Source organism: Cebus imitator, unplaced genomic scaffold, assembly GCF_001604975.1.
Source record: "Cebus imitator isolate Cc_AM_T3 unplaced genomic scaffold, Cebus_imitator-1.0 Scaffold113, whole genome shotgun sequence".
In the NCBI taxonomy this organism is placed as follows: Eukaryota; Metazoa; Chordata; class Mammalia; order Primates; family Cebidae; genus Cebus; species Cebus imitator.
This window is the reverse complement of record NW_016107428.1, coordinates 7,483,685-7,506,064: the sequence shown is the minus strand read 5'-3', so window position 1 is coordinate 7,506,064 and position 22,380 is coordinate 7,483,685. Positions and strand designations below refer to the sequence as shown.

The window sequence follows — 22,380 nt, the reverse complement described above, 5'->3', positions numbered from 1 at the left end:
CAGGCTGGAGTGCAGTGGCATGATCTCGGCTCACTGCAACCTTCACCTCTCAGGTTCAAGTAATTCTCCTGCTTCCGCCTCCCAAGTAGCTGGGATTACAGGTGTGCACCACCACACCCAGCCCCAGCTAATTTTTGTATTTGTAGTAGAGATGGGGTTTCACTCAGGCTGGTCTTGAACTTCTGACCTCGTGATCCACTCACCTGAGCCTCCCAAAGTGTTGGGATTACAGGCGTGAGCCACTGCACCCGGCCCTGCATTAGCGTGTTTTTTGAAAAAGTTGACATGGATTTTCATGTTGGCTGAAGCATATGAAGTGACTGCGTGGCACCTGCAGGACTGGAGCCAGTGACTGCGGGAGACAGCTGTGTAGGCTGAACACACACTAAGCTAGTGTGGATAGGATTCAAAGAATGTGAGGTTCCAAGCTTATTCTCTGCTGATGTATATACAGCTAAAGCATTTGGATAAGTGACTTTAAAGGGATCAAGTCATTGTCTTGTGTTTTATCAGGATACAAACAGGAATAATAGGCAAAACCAGGGCAAACAGCTTAAGGTAGCACCACTAATAATTGAAAATATATTTTTCTATATACACGTCTTGGGGAGAAAAGAGTCAAATTTTAATAAAACAAGCCAATACTTTCCCCCCACCCCAGCACACACACAAGTCCTGGAGTCAGTGCTTGTCTTCTACCCTTCAATTTTCAGCCATGTTTAGAGCAATGATCCTGAAGCATCAAACAATCTTCAGTCCCAAAATAAAGGTCAAATATGTTTATCATTTTTTTGTTTTGTTTTGAGACAGGGTCTTGCTCTGTTGCCCAGGCTGGAGTGCAGTGGTGTGATCTCAGCTCACTGTAGCCTCCACTTCCTGGGTTCAAGCGATTCTCGTGCCTCAGCCTCCTGAACAGCTGGGACTACAGGCATGTGCCACCAAAACTAGCTGAATTTTTGTATTTTTAGTAGAGATGGAGTAGTCCCAGCTGCTCAGGAGGCTGAGGCATGAGAATTGCTTGAACCCAGGCTTATCATTCTATGTATAGTGAATTATGGAACAGAGTAAAAGATCATAGAAATAAATGCCAAAGGAGCTAAAACTAGAAGGATTTTCTGTTTGGCTTCTAATTCATGAGGATATTTGTAAGTTAAGCCATATGAAATTGTCATTTTTGTGGGTCAAAATACCATTAAGCAGCAGTAATTTTATATGATTAAACAGTAATCTGGGGTCATTCTCATTAATTGATTTTTTTTCTTTCATCAGTTTTCCTAAACTGAATTGTCATTGTTAAACTTTTCAGTGAGGAATGGCAATTGTTTTCAAAGGCATTGCTTTCATTTTAACACAACTTTTCTCAGGCTCTCTGCTTATATCCTGGCAAAACTTCACCATTATTCATTAGCATGGTAACAGGGCACCTAGATCTCCTTGAAGAGAAGGCTCACGTATGAATCATGTTTTTTCCTCCCACAGCATTTACATTATGCCTGACCATAGTAGATACTCAGCAAACATTTGTTGAATAGTTGCCGTGAATCAGCTTTTTACAAATAACTCAGCAAAAGACTGGTGGCAATAAAAGCTAACAGTGATAATTTAGGTGAAATGAATGAGCAAATGTCCCTCTAAAGGTTAACAATGTTTTCTGTTGCTTTGTTTGTAAAGGCCACCTGGATGTGGTAGCATTGCTCATTAACCATGGTGCAGAAGTGACCTGTAAGGATAAGAAGGGTTACACCCCTCTGCATGCCGCAGCCTCCAATGGACAGATCAATGTTGTCAAGCATCTCCTGAATCTGGGGGTGGAGGTGAGCTATAGTGAATGCCTCGCTGCATGGCTTGTGTATTTGTGGGATTTCTGTTGTTCTAAAGTTAAATCCTGTCTGCACTTTAATTCAAGGGCAGGGGAGTTGTTTTCTAGCATCTCATCTTTCTGAGTTTCTGTGGGCAACTGATGAAGGGCAGTGGGGGCATACACTAAGCAGAGGAAAACTAGAGACTGAATAACTTTCTATATCAATGTAGATAAATATATAGACATGTAGAGTCTATGTCATATATATTAACCGGTTGTTTTTAAAGACTAGCTAAGGTTCTGCATCCCACCGTCTGAGTGTAGCCTTTTAAGTCATGACTTAAAGCAGAAATGAATGAATAAATGGCAGAGACAAACAGCAGCCATGTCTACTGCTGAACTGGAGAAGTCAGACTGCCCCATTCTCCTTCCTCTAGTAGAGCAGGAGCAGTGGTGAGGTTGGAACATCCTGTCCCCCAGGAAAGGAAAACCAAGTTCCTATACGACCATAATGATGAAACTCAGCACCCAGGTCGGGCCTCATAAAGCAATAGGGAGCCATGGACTGAACACACCTCCTGAGGGCACCACCGCTCTGCAACTAAAATGCAACCTGTGATTTGTCGGACTCCAGAGCAGAACCGAGAGTGGGTCTGACCCGCCTTCCATGTTGAGGCTCCACAGCCACCTCCCACCATGTCTTTAGGCTCGCTGTGCCTCAACCCTAGAGTTTGGGGCTCTTTCTGTTCTCCCCCGATTTACTTCTCTTTTGGTGTTTTGAAAGAAACTTTGCTCTTCACCTTTGATCCATTTGTTAGCTGAAAAATACCTATCCCCAGGACAAAACTTCTAACTCTCTTTCCAGTTCATTTTTTGTCACATTGACTTTTTGCTGATCATTACCATGGGGTGACAAGCATCATCAAGAAGACCATACTGGGCCAAGAGTAAGCTCTGAACAATTATATTGGCTGATGGATATTTCCTTTCTCTAGCCACAGCCATTAAGCTTTTTGTGGAAAATGGAGTAAACTGGCTCCAGTGACTTTAATCGCCCTGTGTTGGACTCTTTTGCAGATTGATGAAATCAATGTCTATGGAAATACAGCACTTCACATCGCCTGCTACAATGGACAGGATGCTGTGGTTAACGAGCTGATTGACTATGGTGCTAATGTGAACCAGCCAAACAATAATGGGTTCACCCCTTTGCATTTTGCTGCTGCCTCCACTCATGGTGCTTTGTGTCTTGAATTGTTAGTCAACAACGGGGCGGATGTTAACATTCAGGTATGACTCTCTTAGTCTCTGTGCTGAATGCCTTTGCATTGAGCTCCTGTTTAAGCAAAGTCAACTACTGCCAATTATACCATGTTTTAGCAAGTTGGAACACTGAGCAGTTTGACTCACACAGCCTTGTCCTGGATTTGGATGCTATAAAAAAAGTGTGGAAGCCAAGGTGGGTGGATCACAAGGCCAGGAGTTCAAGACCAGCCTGGCCAAGATGGTGAAACCCCATCTCTACTAAAAATATAAAAATTAGTCGGGGGTGGTGACGAGTGCCTGTAATCCCAGCTACTCAGGAGGCTGAGGCAGAGAATTGCTTGAACCCAGGAGGCAGAGGTTGCAGTGAGCCGAGATCATGCCACTGCACTCCAGCCTGGGTGACAGAGTGAGACTCCATCTCAGAAAAGAAAAAAAAGAAAGAGAGAGAGAGAGTTGTATTATTTTTCAGAAGGAGGGAAGGAGGGAGTGAGGGAAGGAGGGAAGGAAAGAAAGGAGAGAGGGAGGGAGGGAAAGAAGGGAAGGAGGAAGGGAGGGAGGAAGGGAGGGAGGGAGGAAGGGAGGAAGGAAGGAAGGAAGGAAGGAAGGGAGAGAGAGAAAAGGAAAGAGAAAGAGTTGTATTTTTCTCCAGGAGTGGTGGTACCAGCTGAGAGATACCAAGGCTCCAGTTGTGTGTCTTTGTTACCCTTAGTGAATGTGCCAGAACAGATACTAGATCTCTAGGATGTTGACTTGGCCCAGATGTTAATATTGAGGTGAATGTTGACCCGATAGGGCAGCGCTGCTGAGAATTCAAAAGAAGGCCTAATAATGACTGTGGGCCTGTTTCCAACCCCAGTGTGGGTTTAGAGCTTCTCAGATACCTTCTCTTGTTTTTTTGAGATGAAGTTTTGCTCTTGTCACACAGGCTGGAGTGCAATGGCACGATCTTGGCTCACTGCAACCTCTGTCTCCCGGGTTCTGCCTCAGCCTCCCCAGTAGCTGGAATTGTAGGTGTTCACCACCATGCCCGGCTAATTTTTTTGTATTATTAGTAGAGGTGGTGTTTCTCCATGTTGGCCAAGCTGATCTCAAACTCCTGACCTCAAGTGATCCTCCTGCCTTGGCCTCCCAAAGTGCTGGGATTACAGGTGTGAACCACTGTGCCCAGCCAAGACCTTCTTAAAGCAAACCCTAGATAGTGGCTTCAGTGACGTAGCACTGAGCCATTCGTTATGATCATTCCTTTATTCAGCAGATTTACTAAGGACTACCCAGTGCCCTCTGTTAGGTACTGGAGATGTGCTCCAAGATGAGATCCAGTCTCTGCTCCTAAGGAACTTATAGTGTAGTAGGGAGATAACATGCACTCAGGCAATCATGAGCAAGCAAAGATATGATGAGTCACAAGAGAAGAGTCATAAAGCATTGCAAACTATAAGAAGCAAGTGTTCACTTGTTTCTTGCTTGGGAATTAAAAATGGAGATCGGTTTTGAGTGGAGACCTGGAAGATTAATGTAGTTTACTTGAGGAGGGATAGAGATAATTTGAGAGAGAGTGTTCCAGATAGAAAGAACAGTGTGAGCAAAGGTGGGTGGGAATTCTGGATAGGAAAAGCTCTAGGTAAACTTTAGGTGACTAGTCAGCTTGCTGTGTGACAGCTAACCAAGGGGGAACCTATGCATGTAGCATTCATAATTTAAATGACATCACTTGAATGCATTTAGATTGTAGCAGAATATCCTAAGCTGCGCTAGGAGACCTTTTATTCAACCCAGGCTTCCCTTCTTCCCACCACAGAGGGATCCTGAAGCAAGGTCCCAGTGTATTCTGTCTCTGGTTTTGAACAATGTGATTTCCAAGGTGTAATTTCAAGAATATCATATCAATCTATTTTAATAATCTCTAGTCACTATTAAAATCTTTTATTTTTTTTCATAATTTCTAAGAGTGGTGAAAGATGGGACAGATTTTCAGAATAGCAATTGATTGTATCGAATAGAGTTTAATATTATGAATGTACTAACTGTGGTGGCTTGGCCTGCTATCTCAGCTCCTTGGGAGGCTGAGGGATAGGATTCCGTGAACCCAGGAGCTTGAGATCAGCCTGAGCAACCTAGTGAGATCCTGTGTCTAACAAACTCTTTTATTTTTAATTGTGTGAAAGAAAGGAGTCATAAATGAGCTGAAATGTGATTTGACCAGGAAGAGAACTTATCTACTTGATGATTTTGAGCCCAAGAAGCTTGGGCCTCTCCAGCCTCTGCAGGCCAGTAATCATTCCACGGGTCATGTGATCAGACCTGAGCATTAAAAACAGTAATCTGGTCACAGAACACCAAAGGCAGGAAACAAAGGAAAATAATCGTATAAATGACTACAAATCTTAAACATTTATGTAACAAAACAGCAACAAAAAAATCTCTAACATAAAATTGAAATAAGAACAACTTAGGGAAAATTTTCTTCTATATACATAATAAGCAAATAGTTAATATGCTTGATATGTAAAGAGCTCGTACAAATCAATAAGAAAAAGTGATCACTACTAGAAAACATATAGTAAAAGTCAGGTCACAAGAGAGAGAAAACAAAATCCATTAAACCTGTGAAAAACTAGTCAGTATCACTGGTAATTAGAAAAATACAAACTAATACAAAAACATACATTTGTGTTAAAGAATGACAAATATCAAAATGGCTAATATCTAGTATTATCAATGAAAAAATTAAAATGCAATAAAGAAATATCTCATTTTTTAATGTTAAAATGTTACGGTTATGTGTCTGTGTACATGATGCAAAGAGAGACAAAAATCTATGTAGTATGTACCAATATGCTAGCAACAATTATCACGGCAGAGACAACAAAATTATGATTTAGATTTTTGTTTGTTTCATTTCTTTTTTTTTCTTTTTGAGATGGAATTTCACTCTGCTTGTCCAGGCTGGAGTGCGATGGTGCTATCTCAACTCACTGCAAACTCCGCCTCCTGAGTTCAAGTGATTCTCCTGCCTCAGCCTCCCAAGTAGCTGGAATTACAGGTGCCTGCTACCATGCCCAGCTAATTTTTGTATTTTTGTAGAGAGGGGGTTTTGCTATGTTGGCCAGGCTGGTCTCTAACTGCTGAGCTCAAGCAATCCATCCACCTCAGCCTCTCAAAGTGCTGGGATTACAGGCATGAGCCACTGTGCCCGGCCTTTAGTTTTTTTTGTGTGTATTTGCTTTTGTCTTCTGATTATGATACAATGTACATTAAAAAAAATTATTTTTATTATTATTTTTTATTGAGACAGGATCTGGCTCTGCCACTTAGGTTGGAGTGCAGTGGTGGGATGGCTCGCTGCGACATCTGCTTCCCAGGCTCAAGCCATCCTCTGGCCTCAGCCTCCCAAGTAGCTGAGATTACAGGTGTGCACCACCGTGCCTGGCTAATTTTTATATTTTTTGTAGAGGCAGGATTTTGCCATGTTACCCAGGCTGGTCTCCAACTCCCAAGCTCAAGTGATCCACCTGCCTTGGCCTCCCGAAGTATTGGGATTACAGGCATGAGCTACCACATGTGGCAGAGCATGTTATTTTTATATCCAGAAAAATGACAAAGCTATTTTCACTTTTGAAAAAAAAAAGAAAACCCAGGTATAGTGGACCTAGAGAAGAGCTGATTAGTGGATAACTAGCAGTCAATAAAACTTGTATATCAGTAAGAGGTAATAAGAGAACAGGGGAACAAGGAGGAGCCAACTGAAAGGGGAGGCTTTGCAGAAAGAAAATCAGCAGGACTTGGCAGGACACGGACTGAAGGAGTTGAAGACTAATGTAAGGATTGAAATGTGACGAAGAGGCTGGGTGCAGTGGCTCACACCTGTAATCCCAGCACTTTGGCAGCCAGGGCGGGTCGATCACCTGAGATCAGGCAAGACTAGCCTGACCAATATGGTGAAACCCTGTCTCTACCAAAACTCCAAAAAGTAGCCGGGCATGGTGGCATGTGCCTGTAATCCCTGCTACTCAGGAGGCTGAAGCAGGAGAATTGCTTGAACCCGGAGGCAGAGGTTGCAGTGAGCTGAGATCCTGCCCCTGTATTCTAGCCTGGGCAACAGGGCAAGACTCTGTCTTAAAAAACAAAAAAATCTGCTGAAGAAAGGTGGTACAGCAGAGTAGTTAAGTGTTCAGTTCTGGGGCCAGACTACCTAAATTCCAATTCTAGCCTTGACATTTAGTATCTATATAATCGTAAACAAGCTCTCTGTGTGTCTTGGTTTATTTATCTGTAAAATTAGGGATATAATAGTATCTTTCCCATGGAACTGCTGTGAACATTAAACAGCTTTATCATACATAAACCATGTAGAATAATATCTGCCACATGATAAGGAGTATAAAAATAGATGTTATCATTAATATTTTTTAAGAGGGATGTCAGGAGGAAGAGTAGGCTTAGGAAGTTAAACCAATACGTTTAGTTTTTGAGAGGCTGATTTTTAGGCTTTGGTAGAGACAGCCCAAAAGTGGAAAACGTGGTACTCTAGCATGGGAGACTGGTAGGGGACAGAAGAAAAAATGTGGATTGCTTCATTCACATAAAGTTGATTGCTGAAACAAGAAGAAAGGGATGAGACTGCCCAAGGAGAGAGTATGTAATAGCACAAGTACAGAAGGTGATACAGCCCTTTACTCTTAGGATAAGGAGGAGGAGAAAAAGCCAGAGAAAGGGATGCAAAATGTTGTTAGAGGAGACAGGAAGGAGTACAGTGTTTTCATGAAGATGGAAAGCAGACAAAAATGAATGGGGGCATCAAAGTGACCAAAAAACTGTGGTCCAAGTTTGGGAAGGAGTGTTTGTATGGGGCTGAAACTGTAGAACATGGCGTTGAAGGGGCAGGAAGCACACAGGTGGCCAAACTGTCAGTGTTCCCAAGACTGTAGACATCTGTCTTGCCATCCTGGTATCTGAAGGGCATCCTGTGAATCTTTCAAAGAAAGGGAAGTCATCGAAATTTGCAGATATAATGCACTTCATTATATCTGCAAAACATGCCACCGATGCTCTTGGTGTGCTCAATACCTGGCACTAGAAGGCTACTCTCTGGCACACCTGCCTCCTACTGTTAACTGACCAGTGGTCAGTTCAGATTGGATAAAGGACTTCAACTGCTGTGGTACATTGGTTTTTGCAGCCCTTTCTTCCTTTCCACAAATGGAACTAAAAAGCATAATTCCTTAATTTTAATATTTATTTTTTTCTTTGGACTGCTAATCATAACTAGAATATAAGAAATGCCATTTTAAAACTCTGAAATTTGGGTTTATTATGATCAAATCTATATAAATAGGATTTTGAATCAAATCTAGCTTTCATTCTCCATCTCCCTTTATCTACGCTGTCTGTATCCTCCGATTTCCTAATTCTCTTTGAATCCTCCTTAGTTATTCCAGATCCACTCTGGATGCGCGGATCATCTAACGTTTCCACAGAGCCATCCTGTCTGACTCTGGAGGTAGCTGTCTAATTCAAGTTGTTATCTCCTTGTACCACATTGCTCCTTGGATTTTGAAAGTGTTTGTAGATTGTAAGACAATTCGTATTTGTTTAGATTTTCCAAAGGTTGAGGGAAATAGCATATTGAAATGCAGCCAGCACCTACCCATATTTTCACTTTGTTTTCCTCTATTCTCGCAAAACAGTAAAAGTGATGTCTTCATGAGCAATTACAAGATGGAAGGAAGAGGAGGACGGGTGTGTGTTCTGCCTGCATTTCACAGTTCCCCATTTTGCTCAGTTGACCCTGGCCCTGTTTTTTGACTTCGTAATATGAGTTTAATTGTGATAAAATAAAGATATACTTTACTGATACAATAGTCCATTCATGTTTTACTTGCAATTTGTAAATAGATAGGGCATGAGAAAATATAAAATAATTTTTCTTTCCCATTACAGATCACATTGTAATTTCTGTAGTATCTCAAGGCTCTTTGTGCAAGCATTCAAAAGTAAGCGTTAAAGAGAGCACTATATGTAGAACTGTGGTGGATATGACTTAGACAGATTCAGAAATTGCCATTGCCAGGTTGTCTACTTTCTGGTCACTGACATTTAGCCTGTGCATGACCTCAATTCTTTTCTGTCTGTGGGCTTTTAGATTATTTAGCTCTAAGAGATGGGAGCTGAAACATGTCTGTTTGAAGTGGACCAGTTCCCTTCTTTATATGTACCAAGACCAAATTATGGAATAGTTTGTATTGCAGAAGTTGAAGATGAAAACTGGAACAGGGCAGTGATAGGTACACGGTACTTAGAATTTTGGAGAAGTGAGGAAAGGAGAGGAATGAGTGAGCCAACCATGTTCCATCTCTCTCGCCCTTAGAACCATAAAAAACAAAGCAAAATAAATTGGGCTATGTATGGCTTTTTAACACCAGTATTTTAGATGGCTCTTCCATTGAATTAGGAAGGCTGAATGGGTTTCTGACCTTATTTGACCCCACCCCTAACCCCAGGTTGGACTTAGTGTTATCCCATAGAGGCTTTATTTTTGTATTAGGGTTATTGAGCTGTGTGATTCCAGGGGTGTACCATGCCACAGAGAACATTATGCTTTCAAGACCCTGGGGAATAACAATGTCTGTAAATTTACCTATGGTGTGTGGGATGTTGGAAGATGAGGAAAGAAGGCATTAGGAGTAAAAGAAAAAAAAAATGGATTTCAGAGGAGACTGATGGTCAAGAAAATACAAACACTCTATTTAGTTCAAAGATTAATCTTCCTTAGACAATGCTGAGTTTGGCCCTTAAAGAGTACTAGTATTTATTATAAAATATTTTTAATCCTCAATACGTTTCCTTTATGAGTTAGGCCTTGATTATGCCTAACTCAACAGAAGTGCTTCTTGCTTAATTGAATGGATTCTCAAAATAACAAAATTTTCAAAGCCCTAAATTCTACAGGGAAATGTAGCTAGAAAATTAGAGGGAGACTAGAAATTAAGAAAAAAAAAATTCATGAAAGCTTTCAATAGAAGAAAGAATTGCACATATTCTCTCCTTTGAAAATGCAAGGAATAGTTTTATCTTTGCGTGAAGTTCTAGGAATAGTAGCGACAGCCAGTACGCCTGCATGGTAAGTTTCAATTTCTCAGATCATGAAACTCAGTAGTGTTCCCTCGTTTCGACTTTAATATTCTGAGTTATAACTTTTAAAGGCTAAATAAAAAGTATTGTCCTTTTGAGTTTCCTTGGTTTTCAATGGTGTTTTGGAATAATGAGCTCCCTTTACACCCCATATCATATGAACAAAGCTGCCCCAAAATGGCTGCCAGGATACTCTTAATGCTTCCTGTCCAGATTTCCCCACCTTATCCAACTGTGTCCTCATGAGAAGAAAAAATGATATCAGCTATATCCTGGATTCAGTAGATGAACCCAGGCAAAGATCTGCAAAGATGGATGCAAAGCAATTGTCACCACTGGTCATTTTGCTGTTCTTTGCATTTTACCTAACTTTGGTCATCTGTATTTACTTGTCCCTTTACCAGAGGCACAAGCACTCTCAGCCAAAAGGAAGGTTGTGGTGTTTGCTGTCCCTGAAATGGAACTGGCTTTGCCCACTGCACACTACAGAGATCACTCACTTCTGCTTTGTGTCTCTGCCTGCCGTTTAGTTAGCTACCACCAATTTGGTGGTTACTCCTTGGTAAAGCCTTTAAGCACTTTTCTAAGCATGGAAAATTCTTAGCTAAACATTTATGAATATATTTTCTAAATGCTGAAGTATTTATAGCTTTAGATATATTTAATTAATAATTATGGTTCATATTAAGAGGAAACACTGGAGCAAAATTTAAAGAAATAGCTCCACCTAGGGACAAGTTAATGCCAACTCCACAATTTCTGCCTTCTTTCTCCTTAATTATCTTGCAACTGTCATCATTTTTTAATTGGAAGGGGGTGTTTTAATCTTTATTCTGAAGTAGTTACTAGGTGTTTCAGTCCTTGGAACTGTGTGCAATCCTACAACCAAGGCCTAGCTTTGAATCGACAACTTTTAGGAGCTCTGCTTCCCAGCATGTCTCATGGTCAGCGATGATGCTGTAACTCATTGTCTTGATTGCACCCGTTTTTCCTCTAAAAATATTATCAAGCTTCAAGTCTCCTTTCTCAGTCTGTTTTCATTCAGGTTACACTCATATAAGATAGAGAGAGGATCCTATTATTTCTTTTCTTCCCCCATCTACCTGAGAACATCGAATTATAATGATACATGTTTTTTTCAATCAAGATGAACTTGCTGTTCTAATTAACTTTTTTTCTTGGCATAGGCTATGTGTAATCCCTTTTTTATTTATAAGGAATAGACTTATAGAATATAATGAAATTCTTGTGTTAAAACCTTGGTTTTATAAGCTATTTTAGCCCACAGTCCAAATCAGTGGTTAAAAATGGGGACCCTCTTACCCCAATTCTGTAGTTCTGGGTTAAAGTACAGAATTCATATTTCCAACAAGAATCCTGGGTGATTCAGACATAGGCAGTTGTTGGTCCACTCTAAGAAATACTTACATGAATTATTATTTGTTTTCCAAGATGGAGTTTTTTAAAACAGTCATTTTAAAGCACAGGTATTTGGATTTAATCACAAAATGAACATGCATTTTTAAAACCTCTTATTTTAACTTCAGACCTAGAGAAGTGTTTCTGCTGATACTTAGAAAAATAAGTGTTATGTAGATTTTTTTGATAATAATACTTGGATGAAAATACATTCTTTCTATTGGAGCAGTTTTATTCTAAAATAACAGTAAAATTTTCTTTTGGGCCTATTTTCAGAAGAAATTCTGTAAATTACTATTTCTTAGTTAAATATGTGGTACCATGGTATTTAGTATAATGATGATCAGTATATAGATGCTGTATATTTTTTGTGTTTTGGCTTAATTTTCTGTGTTTTGGAAAGGAAATTTCATTTCTATCATGTATAGTAAGAAATATATGAATTCAGCACACATTTCCAGCTGATCATTCAAATGACAATTTCCTAAACAGTTGCATGCCTTAGTCCTCTAACTTCTAATGAGTTAAGTGAAGTAAGAGATTCTGTTTTGAAACAATCAAAACTTATGGTTTTGTTTTTGTTTTTCTTTTAATTTTTTTCTTTTTTGTTTTGTTTTATTTTAAAGTGATTTTTTTTTAAAAAACGGAATTAAAATGGAAGGAATTACGGGGAGATCCAGATCAGGTTTTCCTCTCTCTTTTTTTATTTCTTTCTTTCTTTTTTTTTTTTTTCCCCCCGACAGAATCTTACTCTGTCACCCAGACTGTAGTGCAATGTGGCACGATTCTGACACACTGCAACCTTTGCCTCCTAGGTTCAAGCAATTCTCCCATCTCAGCCTCTCGAGTAGCTGGGATTACAGGCACATGCCACCATGCCTGGCTAATTTTTGTATTTTTGGTAGAGATGGCATTTCACCATGTTGGCCAGGCTGTTCTTGAACTCCTACCTCAAGTGATCTGCGCACCTCAGTCTCCCAGGGTGCTGGGATTACAGGTGTGAGTCATTGCGCCTGGCCTCAGGTCAGTTTCAAAAGTTGCAGTGATTCAGAGCCATTTGGTCAGCTTTGGCTTAAACAGGACCACGAAAGTTAACACATTTGTCTTTTTTTGTATACTGTAGACAAAGGTTGAAAAAACACCTCTAAGGAAACTTCCTTCTCCAGTAATCACAGGAGAGGAATAAAGGTTACAGATGACTGTTTCTCTAGGATTTTTAAAAATGCCATGTTATGCAATAACTTCAGAGGTCATGTACATTTTATCTTTTCCTTTCAAAATTATCTTTGCCTCTTGTAACTGTTGATCATACTTTAAAAAAATTTTTTTGAGAAAAACATCACTCTGTCACCCAGGCTGGAGTGCAGTGGTAAAATCCTAGCTCACTGCAGCTTCATGTTGACCATACTTTAAAAAAAAAATTAAATGGATGTTTTCAGGGCATTATTAGCAGTGTCCATAGGGGTATTTCAGATTGATGTCACTGGCTCATGAATGCCTCCATTGTTTTTCTCTCCTTCATTTTTTTTTTTTTTTAGAGTAAAGATGGCAAAAGTCCGCTGCACATGACAGCTGTCCATGGAAGGTTCACACGGTCACAGACCCTTATTCAGAATGGTAAGAGACATGCTTCAGTAGTGTCATTATTTCAATAGTTTCTTGTTGTGAATTTGGCTGTCAGTCACCTGGATATGAAAGCTGATGCTGTTTTGGAGTTTTAGTAAGTGTGGAATTACATAGTTCTTTGATGTACTTTGCTAAAAGCTGCTCATCAGACGTGTCATCAACATCCACCTTAGTAGTAAAAACATAAAGCCATAGTTTCACAGTCAATTTGGAATCAGGCACAGAGCATGAGCGTTGAAATTGGAAATGATATATTTATATAGGCTCAAGATTCTGTGCTTTTCACTCTGAAACTAATCAAAGTAAGTAGCATTCATTTTCTAGCAACAAATCTGAATTATTTTTAAATTTTAGAGTTCACTATAGTTTCCTAAGATAAAACTTATTAAGCTAATTGGGCAAAAGTAGGAAAAATGAGATGACTCAGAGGAAAAGCAGGTAAGGATGTGATATAAAATCATAAAATCACAGGCTTAGGATGGGTGTGGTGGCTGATGCCTATAATCCCAGGCACTTTGGGAGGCCGAGGTGGGTGGATCAGCTGAGGTCAAGCATTTAAGACCAGCTTGGCCAACATGGTGAAACCTTGTCTCTACTAAAAATACAAAATTTAGTCGAGACTGGTGGCAGGATGCCTGTAATCCCAGCTACTTGGGAGGCTGAGGCAGGAGAATCGCTTGAACTTGGGAAGAGGAGGTTGCAGTGAGTGAGATCGTGCTCTAGCCTGGGTGACAGAGTGAGATTTTGTATCAAAAAAAAAAAATTCACAGCTTGACAAAAAACCTGGGAAAGTCACATAATATAATAATTTTCATTTCACGACAAAGGTATACTTGAACCATCAGGTTATCACTGAAGCCAAAGTACTAGGGAGTTCAGTCTACATCTTAGTTCATGTAACTCATAGGGGGTCATGGCCAGCAGCATCTGTGAGTGGGTTGACTTTGACAACACAACTTCTGTTAGCAAATTTTAGAGAGGATTTAAAAAAAAAACAAAAACCAGGTTTAGTTCAGATTTTAAGCTGACATTCCAGGTCAATCCAGCCGTTCCTATTTTTAGTTGACCCACATTTCTACTTCTCAAAAGTTTGATATTAGTCAGTTTCCTTGGAATTGTATTTTTCTCATCTGTAAGAATTTCGGACCACATACACTTGAATTACCAGTGGCACTGAGTTATGTCTTAGGCACTCAAGACATAAAACAAAGAAGTCACTTGACATTTGGCTGGAAGACCAGCCAGTGGAATTATGCTTAGGAAGCAAAATATCTGCAGCAAAGCCAAGGAAATTTATAAGCATTCCGGTGAAGCTGTAGGGGAAGAGAAATCCTAACACGTTTCCAGTGAGCCAAGGAAGGTAAAACGGAAATTCACTGTGCAATACCATTATTTCTAATTTGAAACATGTGCTGTGTCGTTGACACTCATTTTATTGAAAAGGCCGCTGGGTTTTATTTTGCTGAATGTAAATATAGGGGGTAGGGGGCAGTGACCCTAGTCTCTTTCGAGCACGTCTCTTATGCCACTGTATTTCTCAACCATTTTTCAGAAATAATGTCCACCCCCTTAAAAAGGCAAACAAAACTTTCAAAACAAAACTTTTAGAAACAAACAAAACTTAAACGGCTTTGGTTCCCTTTTAGAGCAACTTGAAGCTCCAGAGACAAGGCTGGAGGGAGAATAATCTTTCGAGTTCTGGGCACTGCCTTCCTGCAGGTTTATCTCTGTGTGTCAGGCCATGCTGTTCATCTCCATGATGCATCTCCCCTCTGTCCTGCTAGCATGCCCACAATAGGCCCAGGGGACTGCAGCTTCGGCCTCTCCAAGAGCCATGTGGGCTGGAAGACTTCTGTGCCCTGCCTGGATATTCTTGCTAGACTTTTTTTTTTTTTTGAGACAGTCTTGCTCTGCTGCTCAGGCTGGGGTGAGATGGGTGATCTTGGCTCACTGCAACATCTGCCTCCCAGGTTCAAGCGATTCTTGTGCCTCCGCCTCCCAAGTAGCTGTGACTACAGGTGTGCCACCATGCCCAGCTAATATTTGTATTTTTAGTAGAGACGGGGTTTTGCCATGTTGGCCAGGCTGGTCTTGACTGCCTGGCCTCAAGTAATCCGCCTACCTTGGCCTCCCAAAATGCTGAGATAACCGGTGTGAGCCACTGCGCCCTGCCGTTTCTAGATTTTTGAGTTGGGGAAGGCCTAAAAGAGATCCCGTCTTTCATCCTCTGTGATCAGGGGATCTTTGTTTCAGAGCTTCTCTGATTCTTGGTTGTCCTGGCATCTTGCTTATGGGTTGGGTGAGGTCCAGGGGCCTGAACTGATAAGGATATAGTGGCTATAATATATAGCCTATTATGTATAATGATAAAGCTAAGTGCTAATGATAAAGACAAGTGTTCACAGTGTGCCAGGCACTTGGCTAAATACCCCTTATAAAGCCTTTCAACCACCCTATGAGAAAGAGGTACTATTATTATCTCCATTTCAAAGATGGGGAAACTGGGCAGAGAGGTTGTCACTTGTGTCTGGATACAGGGCCAGTATGTTGAGGAACAGGGATCTGAACACAGGTTGTCTGACAATAGAGACTGAACTCTCAACCACCACGCTTATAAACATGATCTTCAGAAACCAATGGTGTTAAAAAAGAATTCCTTTGAAAATTGAATTCCATTTACTGTAAGACTCACTTATATTTGAAATAGAGTTGTCCTGGTAAAAGGATGCTTTGGTATTCTCTTTTCTCAACTGACAGTTTTTTTGCATTCATAACACATGTGAAAACTGTGAATTCTTCCATTTGACCTTTTTTTAATGCCCTTGGGGAAAAGAAAAGGAAGTTCTTTTTTTTACCTACTGTTTGTTGGCTTCCTTCTGGGAAGAATCTTGGGCTGTTGCTGGGACCCTCCCTCTCCAGAGGCTTATGCCACTAGGGTCTGGTATCAGTCCCCCCAGAGTGGGGCATAACCCAGCAGGAGCCCCTCTGTCCTCCAGGACCACATGGGCACAACATTTGGCTCCCTGAAGCAACTAAACGTGCTACTGAGGAATGCTCTTTGTATTTATTTGTTTTCTTTTTTTTAAATTATTTATTTATTTTACTTTGGGTGCATACTATATCTGGCATTTCTCCCCATGTTCTCCCTCCCTACCCTACCCTCCCTCCCCACCTCCCATTGTCTCTCCCCTATCCCCCGCAACTGTCCCCTGTGTGTGAAGCTCCTCTCCCTGAGTCCACATGTTCTCATTGTTCAACACCACCTATGAGTGAGAACATATGGTGCTTGGCTTTCTGTTCCTGGGTCAGTTTGCTGAGAATGATGGTTTCCAGATTCATCCAAGTCCCTACAAAGGACATGAACTTATCATTTTTTATGGCTGCATAGTATTCCATGATGTATATGTACCACATTTTCTTTGTCCAGTCTATCATTGATGGGCATTTGGATTGGTTCCAGGTCTTTGCTATTGTACACAGGGCTGCAGTGAACATGCATGTGCATGTGTCTTTATAGTAGAACGATTTATAGTTCTTTGGGTATATACCCAATAGTGGGATTGCTGGGTCAAATGGAATTTCTATTTCTAGATCCTTGAGAAATAGCCACACTGTCTTCCACAATGGTTGAACTAATTTACACTCCCACCAATTGTGTAAGAGTGTTCCTGTTTATCCACATCCTCTCCAGCATCTGTTGTCTCCAGATTTTTAAATGATTGCCATTCTAACTGGCATGAGATAATATCTCAGTGTGGTTTTGATTTGCATTTCAATAATGACTGGTGATGATGAGCATTTTTTCATATATTTGTTGGCCTCATATATGTCTTCTTTTGTAAAGTGTCTGTTCATATCCGTCACCCACTTTTGAATGGGTTTGTTTTTTTCTTGTATGTCTGTTTTAGTTCTTTGTAGATTCTGGATATTAGCCGTTTGTCAGATGGGTAGATTGCAAAAATTTTTTCCCATTCTGTTGGTTGCCAATTCACTCTAATGATGGTTTCTTTTGATGTACAGAAGCTCTGGAGTTTAATTAGATCCCATTTGTCTATTCTGGCTTTTATTGCCATTGCTTTTGGTGTTTTAGTCATGAAGTCCTTGCCTATGCCTATGTCCTGGATGGTTTTGCTTACGTTTTCTTCTAGTGTTTTTATGGTGTTAGGTTTTATGTTTAAATCTTTGATCAATCTGGAGTTAATTTTAGTGTAAGGTGACAGGTAGGGGTCCAGTTTTTGCTTTCTGCACATTGCTAGCCAGTTTTCCCAACACCATTTATTAAACATGGAGTCCTTTCCTCATTGCTTGTTTTTGCTGGGTTTGTCAAAGATCAGATGGTTGTAGATGTGTGGTGTTTCTTCTGGGGTCTCTGTTCTGTTCCGTTGGTCTATGTCTCTGTTTTGGTACCAGTACTATGCTGTTTTGATTGCTGTAGCCTTGTAGTATAGTTTGAAGTCTGGCAGTGTGATGCCTCCAGCTTTGTTCTTTTTGCTTAGGATTGTCTTGGCTATGCAGGGTCTCTTGTGATTCCATATGAAGTTTAAAGTGGTTTTTTCCAGTTCTGTGAAGAAGGTCATTGGTAGCTTGATGGGGATAGCATTGAATCTATAGATTACTTTGGGCAGTATGGCCATTTTTACAATATTGATTCTCCTAACCATGAGCATGGAATGTTTCTCCATCTGTTTGTGTCCTCTCTTATTTCATTCAGCAGTGGTTTGTAGTTCCCCTGGAAGAGGTCCTTTACATCCTTTGTTAGTTGTATTCCAAGGTATTTTATTCTCTTTGTAGCAATTGTGAATGGGTGTTTGCTCTTGATTTGGCTCTCTGTTTGTCTGTTATTGGTATATAGGAATGCTTGTGATTTTTGCACATTGATTTTGTATCCTGGGACTTTGCTGAAGTTGCTTATCAGTTTGAGAAGATTTTGGGCTGAGACGATGGGGTCTTCTAGATATACAATCATATCATCTGCAAATAGAGACAGTTTGACTTCCTCCTTTCCTAATTGAATGCTCTTTATTTCTTTTTCTTGCCTGATTGCTCTGGCTAGAACTTCCAATACTATGTTGAATAGGAGTGGTGAGAGAGGGCATCCTTGTCTAGTGCCTGATTTCAAAGGGAATTCTTCCAGCTTTTGCCCGTTCAGTATGATATTGGCTGTAGGTTTGTCATATATAACTTTTATCATTTTATGATACGTTCCATCAATACCTAGTTTATTGAGAGGTTTTAGCATGAAGAGCTGTTGAGTTTTATCAAAGGCCTTCTCTGCATCTATAGAGATAATCATGTGGTTTTTGTCTTTGGTTCCGTTTATGTGATGGATTACATTTATGGATTTGCGTATGTTGAACCAACCTTGCATCCCCAGGATGAAGCCTACTTGGTCGTGATGGATAAGCTTCTTGATATGCTGTTGCAATCTGTTTGCCAGTATCTTATTGAAGATTTTTGCGTTGATGTTCATCATGGATATTGGCCTGAAGTTTTCTTTTTTAGTTGAGTCTCTGCTTGGTTTTGGTATCAGGATGTTGTTGATCCCATAAAATGAGTTAGGGAGGATTCCCTCCTTTTGTATTGTTTGATACAGTTTCAGAAGGAATGGAACCAACTCCTGTTTGCACATCTGGTAGAATTCGGCTATGAACCCATCTGGACGTGGACTTTTTTTGGTTGGTAGGCTATTGATTGCTGCCTCTACTTCAGCCCTTGTTATCAGTCTATTTAGGGTTTCAGCTTCCTCCTGGTTTAGGCTTGGCAGGAGGCAGGTGTCCAGGAATTTATCCATTTCTTCCTGGTTTACTGGTTTATGTGAGTAGAGCTCTTTATAGGGATAGTAGTTTGTATTTCTGTGGGATCAGTGGTGATATTCCCTTTATCATTTTTTATTGCATCTATTTGATTCTTCTCCCTTTTCTTTTTTATTAATCTGGCTAGCAGTCTATTTTGTTGATCTTTTCAAAAAACCACCTCCTGGATTTATTGATTTTTTGAAGGGTTTTTTGTGTCTCTGTCTCCTTCAGTTCTACTCTGAGGTTAGTTATCTCTTGTCTTCTGCTAGCTTTTGAGTTTTTTTGATCTTGCTCCTCTGGTTCTTTCAATTTTGATGATAGGGTGTCGATTTTAGATCTTTCCTCTGTTCTCTGGTGGACATTTATTGCTATAAATTTCCCTCTCAATACTGCTTTAAAGGTGTCCCAGAGATTCTGGTCAATTGTGTCTTCATTCTGGTTGGTTTCAAAGAGCATCTTTATTTCTGCCTTCATTTCATTGTTTATCCAGTCAACATTCAGAAGCAAGTTATTCAGTTTCCAAGTGGCTGTGCGGGTTTGAGTGTGTTTCTTGATCCTGAGTTCTAGTCTGATTGCGCTGTGGTCTGATAGACTGTTTGTTATGATTTCTGTTCTTTTGCATTTGCTGAGGAGTGATTTGCTTTCAATGATGTGGTCAATTTTAGAGTAAGTGCAATGTGGTGCTGAGAAAAATGTATATTCTGTGGATTTGGGGTGGAGCGTTCTGTATATGTCTATTAGATGTGGTTGGTCCAGCTCTGCATTCAAGTCCTGGATATCCTTGTTAATTTTCTATCTCGTTGATATGTCTAATATTGACAGTGGAGTATTGAAGTCTCCCACTATTATTGTGTGGGAGTCTAAATCTCGTTTTAGGTTGTTAAGAACTTGCTTTATGTATCTGGGTACTCCTGTGTTGGGGGCATATATATTTAGGATAGTTAGCTCTTCCTGTTGTATTGATCCTTTTATCGTTGTGTAATGTCCTTCTTTGTCTCTTTTGATCTTTGTTGGTTTGAAGTCCATTGTATCAGAGACTAGGATTGCAACCTCTGCTTTTTTTTTGTTCTCCATTTGCTTGGTAAATCTTCTTCCATCCTTTATTTTGAGTCTATGTGTGTCTTTGTATGTGAGATGGGTTTCTTGAATACAGCACACCGATGGGTTCTGACTTTTTATCTAGTTTGCCAGTCTGTGTCTTTTGATTCGGGCATTTAGGCCATTTACATTCAATGTTAATATTGTTATGTGTGAATTTGATCCTGCCATTTTGTTACTGGCTGGTTTTCTTTTTCATTAGTTGACTCATTTTCTTCATTGCATTTTTGGTCTTTGCCAACTGGTTTGCTTTTGCAGTGACTGGTACTTGTTCATTTCCATGCTTAGTGTTTCTTTCAGGAGCTCTTGTAGGGCAGGTCTGGTGGTGACAAAATCTCTAAATAATTGCTTCTCTGTAAAGGATATTATTTCTCCTTCACTTATGAAGCTAGTTTGGCTGGATATGAGATTCTAGGTTGAAAGTTCTTTTCTTTAAGGATGTTGAATATTGACCCCCACTCTCTTCTGGCTTGTAGAGTTTCTGCCAAGAGATCTGCTGTGAGTCTGATTGGCTTCCCTCTGTGGGTGACCTGACCTTTCTCTCTGGCCTCCCTTAGCATTTTTTTCTTCATTTCGACCCTGGTGAATCTGATGATTATGTGCCTTGGGGTTGCTCTTCTTGAGGAATATCTTTGTGGAGTTCTCTGTATTTTTTGAATTTGAAATTTGGACTGCCTTGCTAGGCTTGGGAAGTTCTCCTGGATAATATCCTGGAGTGTGGTTTCCAGTTTGGATTCATTCTCCCCATCATATTCAGGTACACCGATCAAGCGTAGATTAGGTTTTTTCACATAATCCCATATTTCTTGGTGGCTTTGTTCATTTCTTTTTACTCTTTTTTTCTCTTGTATTGTTTTATCTTTTTATTTCATTGAGTTGATCTTCAATCTCTGATATCCTTTCTTCTGCTTGATTGATTTGGCTATTAAAACTTGTTTGCTTCATGTAGTTCTCGTGCTGTGTTCTTCAACTCCATCAAGTCATTTATGTTCTTCTTTAAGCTGGTTATTCTAGTTAGCATTTCGTATAACCTTTTTTCAAGGTTTTTGGTTTCTTTGCATTGAGTTAGAACGTGTTCCTTTAGCTCTGAAAAGTTTGTTATTATCCACCTTCTGAATCCTGTTTCCATCAATTCTTTGCACTCCTTCTCGGTCAAGCTGTGATCCTGTGTTGTTGAGAAGTTGTGGTCCCTCGAAGGAGAAGAGGTGTTCTGGTCTTTGATGGTTTCACCTTTTTTGCACTGTTTTTTTTTTTTTTTTTTCCCATCTTTGTGGATTTACCTGGCTGTGGTGTCAGAGAGCTGCTTGATGAGGTCGCTTGTCTGCCTGTGGGGGCGCTACTGGGTTTCTAGGGATTCCTTCAGGTTACTAGGGAAGCTTCCTGTTTCTTTTTTGTTTATGCTGGGAGATTAGGCCCACCTCTTCTGCTGACCTGTAGGTGCTGCTGGATTGTCAAGAATGCCTCCCGTTACTACGTAGGCTCCCTGTGTTTTTTGTTAAAACATGTAGCCCAGTCCCACCCCTCTAGTAGTGGGTTATGCCCTTCCTCCACTGGCCTGGATCATTCAGGGTTCATCTCAGACTGTGGCACTGGCTATGCAACCCCTAGAGTCAGAGCTTCAGCCCTCTGGGGGTTGTGGAGGAGGTTAGGACCCGTCCAGCCGCAAAGGGCAGTCTCCCCCTTTCAGCTTTCTCTCTCTGGTCATAGGGTAGGGGCCTTCCAGCTGCTCCCGCTTATAGCTCCCTCTTCCTCCGGGCGGGAGGAGGGGGGCGATAGCTCAGTCTGCAGACCCTTATTCAACTCCGAACTTGGACTACAGGCATGTGCCACCATGCCCAGCTAATTTTTGTATTTTTAGTAAAGATGGGGTTTCACCATGTTGGCCAGGATTGTTGTGATCTCCTGATCTCGTGATCCGCCCACCTCAGCTTCCCAAAGTGCGGGGATTACAGGCGTGAGCCACTGCGCCCGGCCAAAAAATCCACTCTTTTTTTAAAAACCCACTCTTTTTTAGTTAGTAAGCAAAGACTACCCCTGCTATCCAATCACGTTGTTTGCTGTCTGAAGCTGTGTTGTCATAGCGAGAGAGGGAAAGGAACTGACCCAAGATACAATCTGGTGTCCGGAGGCTGATCTCACCATTGGCCTTTGGCAGCCCCCTTATGTGCTGTCCAGCAGGTTACCCAAGTTCAAAAATGTTTTTTTCTTACCCAAGTTCAAAAATGTTTTGTTGTTGTTGTTGTT

General features: G+C 40.6%; 1 protein-coding gene across 6 annotated transcripts in view; it reads left to right on the top strand.

Moving 5' to 3' along the window:
- Nucleotides 1-22,380, top strand: part of ANKRD44 (ankyrin repeat domain 44) — a 334,866-nt gene that overhangs the window by 187,967 nt on the left and 124,519 nt on the right. For all 6 annotated transcript variants that reach the window (XM_017538761.2, XM_017538760.2, XM_037742095.1 and 3 more), the window contains exons 7-9: nt 1,672-1,814; nt 2,879-3,091; nt 13,156-13,234. In XM_017538761.2, the coding sequence (XP_017394250.1) occupies nt 1,672-1,814; nt 2,879-3,091; nt 13,156-13,234 (435 nt within the window). The remainder of the gene's footprint in view (nt 1-1,671; nt 1,815-2,878; nt 3,092-13,155; nt 13,235-22,380) is intronic.